The following is a 17,799-nucleotide window of genomic DNA, read 5'->3' on the forward strand; positions in this document are numbered from 1 at the left end:
ACAGCTAATTATGCTAACAAAACAGCTAACGCTGCTAACACAACAGCTAACTCCTCTAACATAACAGCTATCTCTGCTATCAAAACAGCTAACTCTGCTAACACAACAGCTAACTCTTCTAACACGACAGCTAACTCTGCTAACACAAAAGCTGACTGCTAACAGCACAGCTAACTCCTCTAACACAACAGCTAACTCGGCTAACACAATACTTAACTCTGTTAACACCTAAGCTAACTCCTTTAACACAACAGCTAACTATTCTAACAAAACAGTTAACTCCTATAACACAACAGTTAACTCTGCTAACACAACAGCTAACTCTGCTAACACAACAGCTAAATCTGCTAACACAACATCTAACTCTGCTAACACCACAGCTAACTCCTCTAACACAACAGTTAACTCTGCTAACACAACAGCTAAGTAAGCTAACACAACAGCTAACTCTGGTAACACGACAGCTAAATCTGCTAACAAAACAGCTAACTCCGCTAACACAACAGCTAACTCCGCTAACACAAAACAGCTAATTATGCTAACAAAACAAATCAGCTAATTATGCTAAAAAAAGCTAACTTTGCCTAACACAATAGCTAACTCTGCTAACACAACAGCTAACTCTGCTAACAGCACAGCTAACTCCTCTAACACAACAGCTAACTCGGCTAACACAATACTTAACTCTGTTAACACCTAAGCTAACTCCTTTAACACAACAGCTAACTCTTCTAACAAAACAGTTAACTCCTATAACACAACAGTTAACTCTGCTAACACAACAGCTAATTCTGCTAACACAACAGCTAACTCTGCTAACAGCACAGCTAACTCCTCTAACACAACAGCTAACTCTTCTAACACAACAGCTAACTCGGCTAACACAATACTTAACTCTGTTAACACCTAAGCTAACTCCTTTAACACAACAGCTAACTCTTCTAACAAAACAGTTAACTCCTATAACACAACAGTTAACTCTGCTAACACAACAGCTAATTCTGCTAACACAACAGCTAAATCTGCTAACACAACGTCTAACTCTGCTAACAGCACAGCTAACTCCTCTAACACAATAGCTAACTCTGCTAACACAACAGCTAACTCTGCTAACTGCACAGCTAACTCCTCTAACACAACAGCTAACTCTGCTAACACAACAGCTAACTCTGCTAACAGCACAGCTAACTCCTCTAACACAACAGCTAACTCTTCTAACACAACAGCTAACTCTTCTAACACGACAGCTAACTCCTCTAACACAACAGCTAACTCGGCTAACACAATACTTAACTCTGTTAACACCTAAGCTAACTCCTTTAACACAACAGCTAACTCTTCTAACAAAACAGTTAACTCCTATAACACAACAGTTAACTCTGCTAACACAACAGCTAATTCTGCTAACACAACAGCTAAATCTGCTAACACAACAACTAACTCTGCTAACAAAACAGCTAACGCTGCTAACACAACAGCTAATTATGCTAACATAACAGCTAACTCTGCTAACAAAACAACTAATTATGCTAACACAACAGCTAAATCTGCTAACACAACAGCTAACTCTGCTAACAAAACAAGTAACTCTGCTAACACCACAGCTAACTCCTCTAACACAACAGCTAACTCTGGTAGAACAACAGCTAACTCTGTTAACAAAACAGCTAATTATGCTAACAAAACAGCTAACTCCGCTAACACAAAACAGCTAATTATACTAACAAAACAGCTAACTTTGGCTAACACAACAGCTAAATCTGCTAACAAAACAGCTAACTCCGCTAACACAAAACAGCTAATTATACTAACAAAACAGCTAACTTTGGCTAACACAACAGCTAATTATGCTAACAAAACAAAACAGCTAATTATGCTAAAAAAACAGCTAACATTGCCTAACAAAACAGCTAACTCTGCTAACAAAACAGCTAATTATGCTAACACAAAACAGCTAATTATACTAACAAAACAGCTAACTTTGGCTAACACAACAGCTAATTATGCTAACAAAACAAAACAGCTAATTATGCTAAAAAAACAGCTAACATTGCCTAACAAAACAGCTAACTCTGCTAACACAACAGCTAACTCCTCTAACATAACAGCTATCTCTGCTATCAATACAGCTAACTCTGCTAACACAACAGCTAACTCTGCTAACAAAACAGCTAACTCCGCTACCACAAAACAGCTAATTATGCTAACAAAACAAAACAGCTAATTATGCTAAAGAAAAGCTAACTTTGCCTAACACAATAGGTAACTCTGCTAACACAACAGCTAACTCTGCTAACAGCACAGCTAACTCTGCTAACAAAACAGCTAACTCTGCTAACAAAACAACTAATTATGCTAACACAACAGCTAAATCTGCTAACACAAAAGCTAACTCTGCTAACAAAACAACTAACTCTGCTAACACCACAGCTAACTCCTCTAGCACAACAGCTAACTCCTCTAACACAACAGCTAACTCTGCTAACAAAACAGCTAATTATGCTAACAAAACAGCTAACTCCGCTAACACAAAACAGCTAATTATGCTAACAACACAAAACAGCTAATTATGCTAACAACACAAAACAGCTAATCATGCTAACAAAACAGCTAACTTTGCCTAACACAAGAGCTAACTCTGCTAACAAAACAGCTAATTATGCTAACACAACAGCTAACTCTGCTAACACCACAGCTAACTCTGCTAACACCACAGCTTATTAAGCTAACACAACAGCTAACTCTGCTAACAAGACAGCTAACTCTGCTAACACAACAGGTAGAAACCAAGGCTAGCCTGTGCTAACTTAACATAGCGTGCTAAGTAGCAGCAGAGGGAGCAGCAGAGCATCAGTTAGGAACAGAAACAATGTTGTGATCTCCCGGGGGAGAGCCCTGCCTCCTTGTGATTGGCTACCCAACAGAAATTAAAAGTACACAGGCCAAGAAAGCTTATAAACACAAACAAACTCAGAGAAAACCCAGAGGCTGTGACTGTAGACATATGCCACACAGGAGGAATTAGTAACCTATTACTGTACACGGACAGTACTGATGCGTGGCATAAAGCTATCTGTGCCCACTATGACCATCACAAGAAGAGAGGCATATGCAGTGGGAGACAGATAGTCATCGAAGATGAAGACAAGGACAGCCCACCTCTCACTGTCAATGTCTACCACAATGGGACCATCATGTTTCAAGGCAATGAGGCCAGTTTCAGGTCTGTCCAAGAGGACTTCAACACCATCAAAGCTCTGGCAGATGAGCCATGGACAGAGAACTCACTGCTGTAAGACAGGAGCTGCAGCAGGACAGACAGGCCATGGGCAGAGAGCTTAAGAGAGGAGCTGCACCTGAGAGAGCAAACCATCCTCAGCCTCCAGGAGCAGCTCCACAGTCTGAGAGCCTGCCAACACCAACCACAACCCTCCATCACCATCAACAGCCCCCCTCAACCTGAACCACAGCCATCCACCTCCACCCTAACTAACACCAGACCATCACAACAACCTGCAGTAATGCCCACCCCCTCCCCCACCGACCCACATACAGAGGCCACTACCAACAAGCCTAAAACATCTGGAGAGCAAAATAAAACCAGTGATGCTGAGATCATCATCCTCATAGATTCTAATGGGAAATTTGTGAATGAGGACCAGCTTTTCCCCCGGACAAAAAGTCACCAAAATCCAATGTCCAAGGACTGACAATCCCCTCCAGCTGCTCACTGAGCCCATCCTGGGTCAGCCTAACCACATTATCATCCACACAGGTACTAATGACCTGACCTAATGAACAGGAACTAAGAGACAAACTCCGGGCACTAAAACCCAAAAAAGCCAGTGGGCTCGAAGGCATCATGAACGAGATGCTGAAATACACCAGCCCACAATTCCAATTGGAGCATCCAATCCATTCCCTCTGTAGCATCATCAACTCCAGACTCATAAACTTCCTTACCAAACACAATGTCTTGAGTAAAAGTCAAATTGACTCTATTTGGCACAGTGGTCTATTCTACAAAGTTATTGAATCTGGTGTAGGGGGTAAAACATATGACATCATTAAATCAATGTACACTAACAATAAGTGCAGTATTAAAATCGGCAACAAAAGAACAAGATTCTTCTGTCAGAAGCGTGGAGTGAGACAGGGCTGCTGTTTGAGTCCCACTCTATTCAACATCTATATTAACCAGCTGGCCACCATCCTAGAGACATCAGCAGCACCTGGTCTCACTCTACACGACTCTGAGATCAAGTTCCTGCTCTATGCAGATGACCTGGTTCTGTTGTCCCCTACAGAACAGGGCTTACAGCAGAACCTGGACCTGCTGGAGCAGTACTGCCAGACCTGGGCCCTTGATTAAGAACACATACATTAGACCACTGTACACATTACAATTATTTAGGACTGAAAATAAGTTCCACTGGAAGTTTTAACCCAGCGATAATGGAGCTGAGAGAGAAAGCACGCAGGGCATTTTACACAATAAAAGTCAAATTTACATTAAAATCCAAATTAGAATCTGGCTCAAACTATTATAATCTGTAATAAAACAATCCTCCTCTATGGTAGTGAGGTGTGTGGTCCTATTTCATACCAGAATTCGGCCCATTTGGACAAAAACCCAGTTGAAATCCTGCATCTAGAGTTCTGTAAAAGCATCTTACAGGTGCACAGAAAAACCACCAACAACGCCTGCAGAGCTGAATTAGGCCAATTCCCATCATTCATCAAAATTAAAAAACGTGCAATCAAATATTGGCTACATCTAAAAAACAGTGACCCCCCACTCCTATCAGCAGGCTGATATTTTCCGCTATGATCGGGCTGAGCCGGGCCGGGCCCTTGATCAATCATTACTTTATGAGCCTTATTCGGTGGGGAGCAAGCTCTGCCTCTCCAGCTTCTCCCGTAGCTCTGGGTGGATGTCCTGCACTGACTTGAGTGTGAGGTAAACTGGGCTACATCGTGTCTCCCCCATCTGCAGCACTGTTGTCGGCCAGTGCGTCAGCATGCAGACTGTGGCGAAGGACAGTATTAATTAGGTGATCGAGACAAGAAAGTCTCCTATATGGTTCCAGGGCTTTGATTATGAGCAACATAATTGATCTGTTACCCACACTATTCAGCTGAGGGAGCTAGGGTCGAGTTTTTTTTTTTTTTTACGTTTCTTCATTCAGATCCATTTGCGATCCATAAGCTGCTCATCATGTGAAGAGAAAGTACACCCACCTTTCTTTCATTAACTTTACATCTAAAAATGTAAACGAACTTACAGTGTATACAATATATAAAATACATATGAAATTTATAAATATATATATTTATTTTAGAAATTAATATATAGGCCTTTAATTATAAAAATATAATTTTCTGATTCTGATAATTTCTTGGCCAGCAGAGAAGGCCTTGCTGGCCCTGACGGCCCACCTCTGATCTACAGATCGAGTCATAACAACGAATATTCTGATTAATAGCGGATGGCTTGTGGGTGAAATAATGTATAAATAATGAGGAAAATATAACTGAACATTAGGGATGAGCGAGTACAGCATTATCTGTATCTGTATCTGTTAACCATATGAATTATCTGTATCTGTACTCGGACTGGGCAGGGCCTAACCCGGAAGTGGGCGGGATTTAACCCGGAAGTGGGTCGTTTGTCTTGAAATGGGCGGGGCTTTAACCGGTATGTTATTTTACGCATGCAAATGATATGGGTTGATCAGAAATTGTTATATTTATTGCTGATTAGAAAACTATTTACATGACAGCATCAGCACTGAGCTTCAGATCAATGGTTTTGATCACGATAACAAACAAACTATATACAGAACAAGAACAATGAATACAACACATGAGGTTGAATTATGAAGTAAAATGTAATGAACAAGAGTTTTCATACTCAACATAACTTTCTGCTTAACTTTTAATTTTTGTATGATCAGTGTGATTTTTTTTTTTTTTTTTGGTTCTTTTTTTATTTTTTTATTTCCACACCAGGTGTGTTTGTGTGTGTGTGTGTGTGTGTGTGTGTGTGTGTGTGTGTAACAGAGAGAGAGAAAGAGAGAGAGAGGGGGGCGGGGGGGGGAACTGTGTTCTACGGATCAAATAGTCCGACGCTGTTTTTCAGATCTGTTTAGAGCCAGCTGACGGTTTAAAAAAGAAAAAAAGTCGCATTCTACCAAGCACCACATCTGGACAAACCCCACGTTTACCGTTTACTCTACTGGATAATAAGGAAGTACTACAAACCGAAGTAAAAAACAAACCTGAAGCTGAAAAAACGAGGGGCATCTCGCTGCAGTCTGCGGGAAGGCGGGGCTTGATGTCAAGACCCGCCCACATCCAAGTCAGTCATTTATTTATTTTTTAACCTACGTCGTCTCCCCATACGCTCGAACGGACCAAGACGGTAGCAAAGCTGATATCGTCTTGTTTCACATTAGATGACAGAAACTGATGTAAGCTAAACACAAACGACATTTCATGCAACAACAGTGAACTGTAATTGGGCCCGTGTACTTTTTCGTTCATTTGATTTCCGACTTTGAAACGAAAAGAGTGGTTCGGAAATAACGTAAGACTGCTCCGGTGAAAGCCTTGTTTTCATGAGCTTCTGGGGCTAGCTGCTAGCTAGCTCGGAAGCTACATCTGATGGCAGGCAGGTTGCTAATTAGCCAATGATAAAAAGTATGGAAGTAGCCTACTAGTTTCCCCTGCTTTCTATCAATATTCCTATTTGTCTTTTGGTGTAGTTTGCTAACATGCTCGTAGACATGTAAATGAACTGTTTGCGTGCTAGCTAAGTCAACGGTCAACACCTTTTATATTGTAACGTGAAAGCTCAGGCTGCGTTAGCTTCAGCTAAACCACAGCCGCAACTTGCACTGCCCCGTTAAAATGCAACTTCAACCCTCGGATATAACGGTAATCACGTAGCGATTTTACTGTATCTAGACATCTGTATGTGTGTTCGACCTTTTGAAATACTTAGATTAGGTGTGTTACTGTGCAGGTAATATCTGAGGAGCATCTGGCATGATGGTGAGTTCTACTGAACCAGACTGAGACTATTTAAAGGCTCAGGAACCCTTTGCAGGTGTTTGGATTAATTAGCTGATTAGAGTGGGACACTTTGAGCCTCAAATATTGAACCTTTTCACAATATTCTAATTTTCTGAGGGTTTTCATAAACTGTAAGCCATAGTCATCAAAATTATAACAAATACAGGCTTGAAATATTTCGCTTTGCATGTAATAAGTCTATATAATTACTTTTACCTTTTAAGTTGAATTACTGAAATAAATGAACTTTTGCACAATATTCTAATTTTTGGAGTTTCCCCTGTATGCTTCTGGTTCACCTGTTAATTGTTAAAGTAAAATCGCCCCTTTGTACATTTGGTTGTGACTGAATTCTTGCTGTTAATATGAAAGTCCATAACGAAACAACACACCATTCTACTTTTGAGGGCTAAATTAAATGAAATATGGCTCGTTTTCCGTTTGAACACATTGTCATCAATATTAACAAGGTTTAAAATGACCCATTTTTCAAATTTGGATATCATTTCAAAATCAGAAATCAGTAGTAACTACATGAAAACTTCACTGTTGCATGAAATATCGTTTGTGTTTAGCCTAAATCATCAGTTTCTATCTAATGTGAATCAAGAGGCTCTATCAGCTTCTACCAGGCTGTCTTTTTTTTTGTCTTCAAAAAACTTTATTATTCAAGTACAGATCCATAAACACATTGAAAACATTAAATGCATACATACATACACGAAAAAGGGGCGCATTAAATTTACATTAAAGAGGTTGTAAGGCATTGTAAATGTTCAGAGTCCGGATGGCTTTCTTATTTGTCAGTCCTTTTCCAAGTTTCAAAATATAATGTCATATCATTTTTAAATTGGTGACTAGCCTATTCGGTTTTCTTTCAGATCATTTACATTTATAGATATAACATTTTCAAATAAAATTAAAAGATTCAAAATAAAAAACATGGCATTATCCAAATAATTTTCTTCATAGTAAAAAGATTCTATCAGGCTGTCTTGGTCCGTTCAAGCGTATGGGGAATGACGTAAGCAAAAAAAAAATGGCTGACTTGGATGTGGACGACGCTTGATCAGAATCAATTTGTCATGGTGTTGTTGGAGCATGTCACACATACAAATATAAGAAGGATAAAAGGATATAAACAATATAAGTATAAACATATACACACAGTACGTATTAATAACGCTAATTTTTTTTTAAATAAATAGTAAAATAAGTTAAACAGTAGTGAAAACTGCAGAGTAGGTACAGTGGCATGAGGAGCCAGAGGTGGGGTGTAGAGAGAGTCAGGGTGGATTTCGAGCCTTGTTTAGAAGGCTAGTGGCGGAGGGGAAAAAACTGTTTATGTGGCGTGAGGTTTTGGTCCTGATGGACCTCATCCTCCTGCCAGAGGGGAGTGGCTCAAAGAGCTTGTGTCCGGGGTGGGAGGGGTCAGCCACAATCTTTCCAGCACACTTCAGAGTCCTGGTGGCGTATAGGTCCTGGAGCGGCGGCAGATTGCAGCCAATCACCTTCTCAGCTGACCGAATGACACGATGCAGTCTGCCCTTGTCCTTGGCAGTGGCAGCAGCGTACCAGATGGTGATGGAGGATGTGAGGATGGACTCAATGATGGCTGTGTAGAAGTGCACCATCATTGTCTTTGGCAGGTTGAATTTCTTCAGCTGCCGCAGGAAGTACATCCTCTGTTGTGCTTTCTTGACGAGGGAGCTGATGTTCAGCTCCCACTTAAGGTCCTGGGAGATGGTAGTTCCCAGAAAGCGGAAAGACTCCACAGTGTCGATTGTGGAGCCACAGAGGGTGATGGGGGCAGGTGGGGCTGGGTTCTTTCTGAAGTCCACAACCATCTCCACTGTCTTTAGAGCGTTGAGCTCTAGATTGTTTTGCTTGCACCAGGTCACCAGGTGGTCAGCCTCCCACCTGTAGGCGGACTCGTCTCCATCAGAGATGAGTCCGGTGAGGGAGGTGTCGTCCGCAAACTTCAGAAGCTTGACGGACTGGTGACTGGAGGTGCAGCTGTTGGTGTACAGGGAGAAGAGCAGAGGAGAAAGAACGCAGCCCTGGGGGGATCCGGTGCTGATGGTCTGTGAGTCGGAGACGTGTTTCCCCAGCTTCACATGCTGCTTCCTGTCAGACAGGAAGTCAGTGATCCACCTGCAGGTGGAGTCAGGCACACCAAGCTGGGAGAGTTTCTCCTGAAGCAGAGCCAGGATGATGGTATTGAAGGCAGAGCTGAAGTCCACAAACAGGATCCTGGCGTAGGTTCCTGCGGAGTCCAGGTGCCGGAGGATGTAGTGGAGGGCCAGGTTGATTGCATCGTCTACAGACCTATTGGCTCTGTAGGCAAACTGCAGGGGGTCCAGGAGGGGGTCGGTGATGGCTTTGAGGTGTGAAAGCACAAGGCGCTCAAAGGACTTCATAACCACAGAGGTCAGGGCGACGGGTCTGAAGTCATTAAGTCCTGTGGTCCTTGGCTTCTTGGGGACAGGGATTATGGTTGAGGTCTTGAAGCAGGCTGGCACGTGACATGTCTCCAGTGAGGTGTTAAAAATGTCTGTGAACACTGGAGACAGCTGGTCAGCGCAGTGCTTCAAGCTGGATGGGGAGACAGCATCCGGTCCAGCAGCTTTCCTGGGATTCTGTCTCCTGAACAGTCTGTTGACGTCCCTCTCGTGAATGGAGAGGGTCATCACTGAGGTGGGAGGGGGGGTGGAGGTGGAGGGGACCTTTAAGGAGGGCATTGGTGAGGGGGCCCAGGACCCTGCTGAGGTGGGCGAGGTGGAGGTGATGCACAGTGGCTGTAGCTGTAGGGAGGTGTCGTGGGGGATGGTGTCAGGACTGTCCTTTTGTCTTTCAAATCGGCAGTAGAACTCGTTCAGGTCGTTGGCTAGGTGTCGGTCATTGAAGGAGTGGGGGGTTTTAGGCTTGAAGTTGGTGATCTGCCTAAGTCCTTTCCAGACAGTCGGACTTAGGCAGATCACCAACTTCAAGCCTAAAATGTCAAGCCCGGCCTTCTCACAGACTGCAGCGAGATACACTTGGAAAAAACCCTAAACGTTAACGGAAAAGACCCGCGGACCTGAGTGACTGAGGGAGAGACAGAGAGAGAGAGAGCTGTTCTGTGTGAGTGAGCAGAGCGGGACACAGCAACACAATACATCTGTATGTGTGTAGGGGAGGGGCGCTGTGACGACTAGCCTATCACAGAACGCAGACACAGTCCGCTAGTCAACGATTTTTATTCAATCCGAGCACAGATATTGACTCGTATTACTCGTATAATACTCATACTCGGCAAAAGTGCTTTATCCGTACCGGATACTCGTTTCAGCCGAGTATCCGGCTAAACTCAGTGCATTAGTACGCACTGTTACACAACAGTGCGTACAGGATTACGGCTGTCTGTGCCACTGCCACACTATCATTTACAAAGACCCAACAATTCCCCCAAGGGCAAGCATTTGGTGCAACAATGGACCTTTCTCTGTAGAGAAACATCAATTACAATTACAATTACAATTACATCACAATTACATCACTCTAACACACACATATATTGTGTTTGTCCCGCAGGGACTAGGAAAGAGCGTTTTGAGGGACTTTTTAACCTTAGAGTCGGTACTCTCCCAGCACAAGAGGAACTTTGTACAATAATTGGTCAAGATGTCAGTGTGCGTCTCTGATCGAGCACATGAGCCATGCAGCACTGGCAACTGACATTTTAAACCTCTAGCTAACGAGTCTGCCAAAAGAGTAAATTAATGCTTCATCCACACACTCTTCACACATAAAAAGGATGTTTCTTCAAAACACGGACAGTTCCTTTAACATACAGATATCTGTCCAAACTACATCAATTATTAACAAGAGGGAGTTATGATTTTAGTTCCTGGAGATGTTCTCCTTTACAACTTCCTACACAAATATCTCCTTTTTGTTCATCAGTGTTTGTACCTGAGAGTCTCCAGTCTCCAGAGTGGAGCCTCCAGTCCTGCTGACAGTAGCTTCACTCCTGAGTCTCCTGGATGATTGTAGCTCAGGTCCAGCTCTCTCAGATGGGAGGGGTTGGAGCTCAGAGCTGAGACCAGAGAAGAACAGCCTTCCTCTGAGATCAGACAGCCTGACAGACTGCAAACACACAGAACAACACACAGGAACCCTCTGTCAACACGTGGAGCCATGTATTAGTTTTATGTTTGTTGTCCAGGTACATTTTGGTCCAGATTTAGAATACACCATTAAGATGAACTGTTCTATTTAATTATTTAACAACAAAAGTAAACAATGAAAAATCCTCATGGAAAGTAACTCTGAGTCTAGAAATTAATAATTATATAATTAATAACTACTGCCCAAGTTTATCGTATCAACAGACACAAAGCAGCTGTTTCATCAACTAAAGTTAAATGGTCATCAGTTGAATGGGTTAATGAATCCTGACCTGAGAGTCTCCAGACTTTTGGTGTTAAAGAATATAAAATCCATTTTCTAAACAAGTTGGAAACATGATAACTAATTGTGACTGAATGAGGAATAAAAAGACATCCAGTATTCAAATTCACATACTTTTTAAAAAAAATGCCATAGCCATAGTTCATACTTTGTGCTTTTTAGAAAATGCTTTGGAAACATTTAAAGGTTTCCAAATTGCTAAATTTTAAATCCTGACATGAGAGGGGTGGTTTAAATTTAATAAAGCTTAAAGTTTAGAGAAATGTACATACAGTATATGAAATCCCTTCTCAGCATGTTTAAATATCTGCTGCTCTACTCTAAACAAGTCTGAAACATGATAATTAATCGTAACAGAACTAAGCAATATTACACGAGAGGGTTTGATTTAACGTCATTATTGGCACGACATTGAAGCAGCTAAGCATGACTGAAGTGATAACATGACGTTAAATCAAACCCTCTCGTGTAATAAAGCGATTAATGGTTACCAATTAAGTAAAAATTATAATCAAACTGTGTTCATATTGTGGGGCAATTAACTCTAAAAATAAAGAAAAGCAACAGAAATCATTTGTAGTCCCTCCCTGTTAAACGTTAGTCAGCCATTCAGATCTTAAGCTAATGTTAGCTTTGTAATGGTAGTGATCGTGGAATTTTCTAAAACGTAATAACTACCGCACATATAAACACCAAACTGCTTGGCTAACTTTATCTGGTTATAACTAAAATATCTAATAAACATTTTTTTTTTGCTACTATACGTCCGCAAACTTCATTATTGACGCGTCAGTGGCACAGCTGATGTTATTCAAACAGCTGATGTGATCCAACAGCTGATGTGATCCAAACAGCTGATGTGATCCAAACAGCTGATGTGATCCAAACAGCTGATGTGATCCAAACAGCTGATGTGATCCAACAGCTGATGTGATCCAACAGCTGATGTGATCCAACAGCTGATGGGATCCAAACAGCTGATGTTATCCAAACTATTCCAGTAACAGTTAACTCCAGATTGTTGTAAAAATGTTGTTTCATCCAATAATTCACTTCTCATCGTCTTCCAACCATTCATCAAAACTAAGTCCTCCATATAAATCAAAATTATCAACAAAACGATCCATTGTATCAATGCTGTAGGCTAACGTTACTGTTTTTGATTCAGACCTGGAAGTTACAATGTTGCCATGGAAATGGAGGAGTAATACTTTATGTGATGTGCGAGGTGTCCTCCAATGGCTCTGGGTGTGCTGTCATGCTGATTTGAGTACGTTCTAAATGTCTAGCTGACCAATCAGGTTTTCTGGTCGGATCAACTTGTTGTATAATCAGGAATAAACAAACGTCCAGTAATCAAAGTCACATGATATTAAAATATAAATTATTTGTGTATCTCAGCTACAGTTCATATTTCATTGATTATGAAGTGATTCTAAATCAGAATAAAATACTGTGTTTTCAAAGATTATTGTTCTTGATCTGACCTGAGAGTCTCCAGTGTGCAGTGTGGACTCTTCAGTCCAACAGAGATCAGCTTCACTCCTGAATCCTGCAGATTGTTGTTGCTCAGGTCCAGCTCTCTCAGACTAGAGGACTGGGAGCTGAGAACTGAGGACAGAGCTTCACAGCTTCTCTCTGACAGGTTACAGCCTCTCAGTCTGGAGAGACAACAGGAAGGAAACAAGTTATTTATATTTAACTCCTGTTCAAAGATATCAGAGTATTTATTGATGAATAAATCACACTTACAGAGCTTTGTTGGAGGCTTTGACCACTGGCAGCAGCCTCAGAAGAGTCTTCTCTGAAGCAGAGTATTTCTTCAGGTCAAACACGTCCAGATCTTTTTCTGATGACAGTAAGATGAAGACCAGAGCTGACCACTGAGCAGGAGACAGTTTATCTGTGGAGAGACTTCCTGATCTCAGGTACTGTTGGATCTCCTCCACTAGAGAACGATCATTCAGTTCATTCAGACAGTGGAACAGATTGATGCTTCTCTCTGCAGACAGATTCTCACTGATCTTCGTCTTGATGTACTTGACTGTTTTCTGATTGGTCTGTGAGCTACTTCCTGTCTGTGTCATCAGGCCTCGTAGGAGATTCTGATTGGTCTGCAGAGAAAGACCCAGGAGGAAGCGAAGGAACAAGTCCAGGTGTCCATTTGGACTCTGTAAGGCTTCGTCCACAGCACTCTGGTAGAAACGTGTTGATTTGTCTCTGAACACTTCAGACCACCGAGAGGTTGTTTGTTCTTCTGTCAGCAGATTGACTCCAGAGTTGATGAATGTCAGATGGACATGAAGAGCAGCCAGAAACTCCTGAACACTCAGATGGACGAAGCAGAACACCTTGTCCTGGTACAGTCCTCTCTCCTCTTTAAAGATCTGTGTGAACACTCCTGAGTACACTGAGGCTGATCTGATATCGATGCCACACTCTGTCAGGTCTGATTCATAGAAGATCAGGTTGCCTTTCTGCAGCTGCTCAAAAGCCAGTTTCCCCAGAGACTCGATCATCTTCTTTGTCTCTTCATTCCAGTTTGAATCGGTCCCAGCTCCTCCATCGTATTTGATGTTCTTCTGTTTGGACTGAACCACAAGGAAGTGGATGTACATCTCAGTCAGGGTCTTGGGCAGCTCTCCTCCCCCTCTGGTCTTCAACACGTCCTCCAGAACTGTAGCTGTGATCCAGCAGAAGACTGGGATGTGGCACATGATGTGGAGGCTTCGTGATGTCTTGATGTGGGAGATGATTCTGCTTTCCTGCTTCTTGTCTCTGTATCTCTTACTGAAGTAGTCCTCCTTCTGGCCATCAGTGAACCCTCTGACCTCGGTCACCATGTGAACACACTCAGCAGGGATCTGATTGGCTGCTGCAGGCCGTGTGGTTATCCAGAGGCGAGCAGAGGGAAGCAGATTCCCTCTGATGAGGTTTGTCAGCAGCACACCCACTGAGGCGGACTCTGTAACATCAGTCAGGATCTCAGTGTTGAGGAAGTCCAGAGGAAGTCGACACTCATCCAGACCGTCAAAAATGAACACAACCTGGAACTCTTCAAACCTGCAGATTCCTGCTTCTTTGGTTTCACTGAAGAAGTGATCAACAAGTTCCACCAAGCTGTACCTTTTCTCTTTCACCATGTTCAGCTCTCTGAAAGTGAATGGAAATATGAACTGGATGTCCTGGTTGGCTTTGCCTTCAGCCCAGTCCAGAGTGAACTTCTGTGTTAAGACTGTTTTCCCGATGCCAGCCACTCCCTTAGTCATCACTGTTCTGATTGGTTCATCTCTTCCAGGTGGGGCTTTAAAGATGTCTTCTCGTCTGATTGTTGTTTCTGGTCTGTTTGGTTTCCTGGATGCTATTTCAATCTGTCTGACCTCATGTTCATCATTGACCTCTGCAGTCCCTCCCTCCATGATGTAGATCTCTGTGAACATCTGATTCAGAAGGGTTGGGTTTCCTGCTTTAGCAATCCCCTCAAACACACACTGGAACTTGTTGTTCAGGTTAGTCTTGAGTTTACGTTTACACACTCCAGCAGAACTTCCTGAATGAATACATAATAAAAAAGCTCATTAAGAAATTTTGTAAAGAAAACAGAAACATATTTTAACCCTTCTCTGGAGACATTAGTAAACGTCCCATTAGTCCAGCAAGTTAAATCTTTAGAGAAATCCTCTTACTGCTCTGCAGACGGTCAGCCAGCTCGTCCTGCTTCATTCTCCTCAGGAAGTGCAGTGTGATCTTCAGAAATGCCTCTCTGCTGCTCCTCTGCTCTTCATCCTCATTCTCCCTCTGACTCTCTGAGCATTCTGGGTAATCTGGACTCAGAACCTTCTGGATCTTCTTCAGCTCGTTCTTCACAAAAGTGCCGATGTTCTCCTCCAGCAGCTGGAACAGAAGATTATATGAATGACACAATCAAACTGAAATCATTAAAGCAAACATCAGATAGGCTACTTGTTGTACAGACTGGTCTGAAAAGTGCAGCATGGAGATGATTGTGAACATAATAGATGTAAAAGTAGTTGTTGTACATGTACAGACCATAAATATGGAGTCCAGGTGTGTTTGATGCTGCTGGGCAGACTGACCACTGGGAACCTCTGAGCTCTCCTGGTCCACTCTGTGGAGGAATCAGGAAGAATTAGCTCACATCATGTCTGTCCACACAGAGACAAACACAAGGTAATTTCCTGTGACTTAAAGTGTTGATTACAACATTGAATCAGATGGTTTCCCCTGACATGAAAGTGTTGGTGGTACTGCTGACCCCACTGTGAATCAACAGAAAGAACTAAGAATTAACCCTCATGCCCTCTTCAGGCATTTTTGTATCATTTTTTTTTTTTCATTTTGTGATAATTTTTAAATCCAGTGTTTTTCACTCTTACATGTTTTTTTATACTTGATTGATTCATTTTGTACCCTCTGGACACCTTCGTGGCAAAAATGTACACGCACACAAAAACTGCTATTAAATCATCAATATTGTTTTCTGCTTAAACAACTTCTACTTTGCTCAAAACTACCAAACATTCAATCATTTTCAGGATTTTAACCCTTTAAATGCAAGTTTATTTATTTGAAGTATTTCATTATTTATTCAAAAAAAAATTTTTTTTTTTCCATATAATGAATAATATGGAGATGGGGCTTTGGTGGAGATTAGAGTCTTGGATATGTCAAAGATTAGAAAAAAAATTAATTTGATTGCATTAGTATTTTTTACATAGCATTTCATTTTGAACAAAAGTGGTGATATTTGATATTTTTACTGTATTCCACCAGAATCAACCATTTTCCCTTTGTAGGCATGAAATTATTGTATTTATGCCAGTTATATTATGGAGCTGTGTGTGTGTGTGTGTGTGTGTGTGTGTGTGTGTGTGTGTGCGTGTCAGTGTGTGAGAAAGAGTTTGTGTAAATGTAAGCAAGCACTGATCATTTTAGGGGTGAAAAAAGGGCATCTTTTGAAGGATGCATTTCATGTGTCTTTGAAGAGGTGCTTGAATAAAAACATGAAATGCATCCTTCAAAAGATGCCCTTTTTCACCCCTAAAATGATCAGTGCTTGCTTACATTTACACAAACTCTCTCTCACACACTGACACACACACACACACACACACACACACACACACGGCTCCATAATATAACTGGAAAAAATACAATAATTTCATGCCTACAAAAGGAAAATGGTTGATTCTGGTATATACAGTAAAAAGTCAAGGGGGGGGGGGTCTGGTCATGAACCCACTCACTGAGAACTGTCCTGGAGGTGTCCAGACTCAAATGGCAGAAGTCTTCTCATGGTAAATGTTGTCCTGACCCAGGTGACACAAACACTTACCAAGGGTCGCTGGTTCTCCAGGGGGATGTGCAGATGAAGTTACCCTGGAAGGGGCACTCTGAGGGGCATCCATCCCAACCATCACCCTGGTATTCCCAGTTGGAGAAGAACATTTGGGAAGAATTTTGCCATTCATGATTTTTAGCCTACCCTATGGCTATGGGAGATTTAAAATGCTTTTTAATGGGGCTAAAAGACCAGATAATATTGGACCAAACCAGGTCCAATATTACATTGAGATCTACAGTTGAAGACTGGTCTACTGGACAGCTTTCAGATGAGAGAATATAAATATATGTGAAGAAGAAAGATGCTGAAAATAAATTTAAAAACTTCTCTGGATACATACAAGTTGAAACACGAATCAGCAATATTATAATATTATTAACAGCTTACCTCATTTCAGCAGAGGGTTGTTGACCTTTAAAGTCAAGGAGGCGATCATATGACCAGTCACTCTTGAAGGACACACAGCTGGGTTCAGGTTCAGCAGAGTCTGGTCTGTGATGGATCCTGTTACACAGAGAGTAAGACCAACAGGGATGGAAATTCACTTTTTATTATTCAGAAACAAAAACTGCTGGAGATACAAGCAGCAACTAAAACAAGATTAACACAGAGAAGTTCATTAAACTACACAAAAAACTGGGTTAAAAAGTTAAAACACCAGAGAATATATTGGACCAAACCAGATCCAATATTTACCTAAAGTCAAGAGTTGAAGACTGGTTTAACTGGACAACTTTCAGATGTGAGAATATAAATATATGTGAAGAAGAAAGATGCTGAAAATAAACTTAAAACTTCTCTAGATACATAAAAGTTAAAACATGATTCAGCAATATTATAATATTAACAGCTTACCTCTTTTCAGCAGAGGGTTGATCTCCTTTAAAATGAATAAAGCGTCCCTG

General features: G+C 41.6%; 1 protein-coding gene across 1 annotated transcript in view; it reads right to left on the bottom strand.

Moving 5' to 3' along the window:
* The window catches only part of LOC116034886 (NLR family CARD domain-containing protein 3-like), a 972,843-nt gene that overhangs the window by 609,309 nt on the left and 345,735 nt on the right, over window positions 1–17,799 (bottom strand). Inside the window, exon 8 of the mRNA XM_036001609.1 lies at window positions 17,282–17,398. Within this exon, the coding sequence (XP_035857502.1) occupies window positions 17,282–17,398 (117 nt within the window). The remainder of the gene's footprint in view (window positions 1–17,281; window positions 17,399–17,799) is intronic.

This window comes from Sander lucioperca, chromosome 5 (genome assembly GCF_008315115.2).
Source record: "Sander lucioperca isolate FBNREF2018 chromosome 5, SLUC_FBN_1.2, whole genome shotgun sequence".
Taxonomy (NCBI): Eukaryota; Metazoa; Chordata; class Actinopteri; order Perciformes; family Percidae; genus Sander; species Sander lucioperca.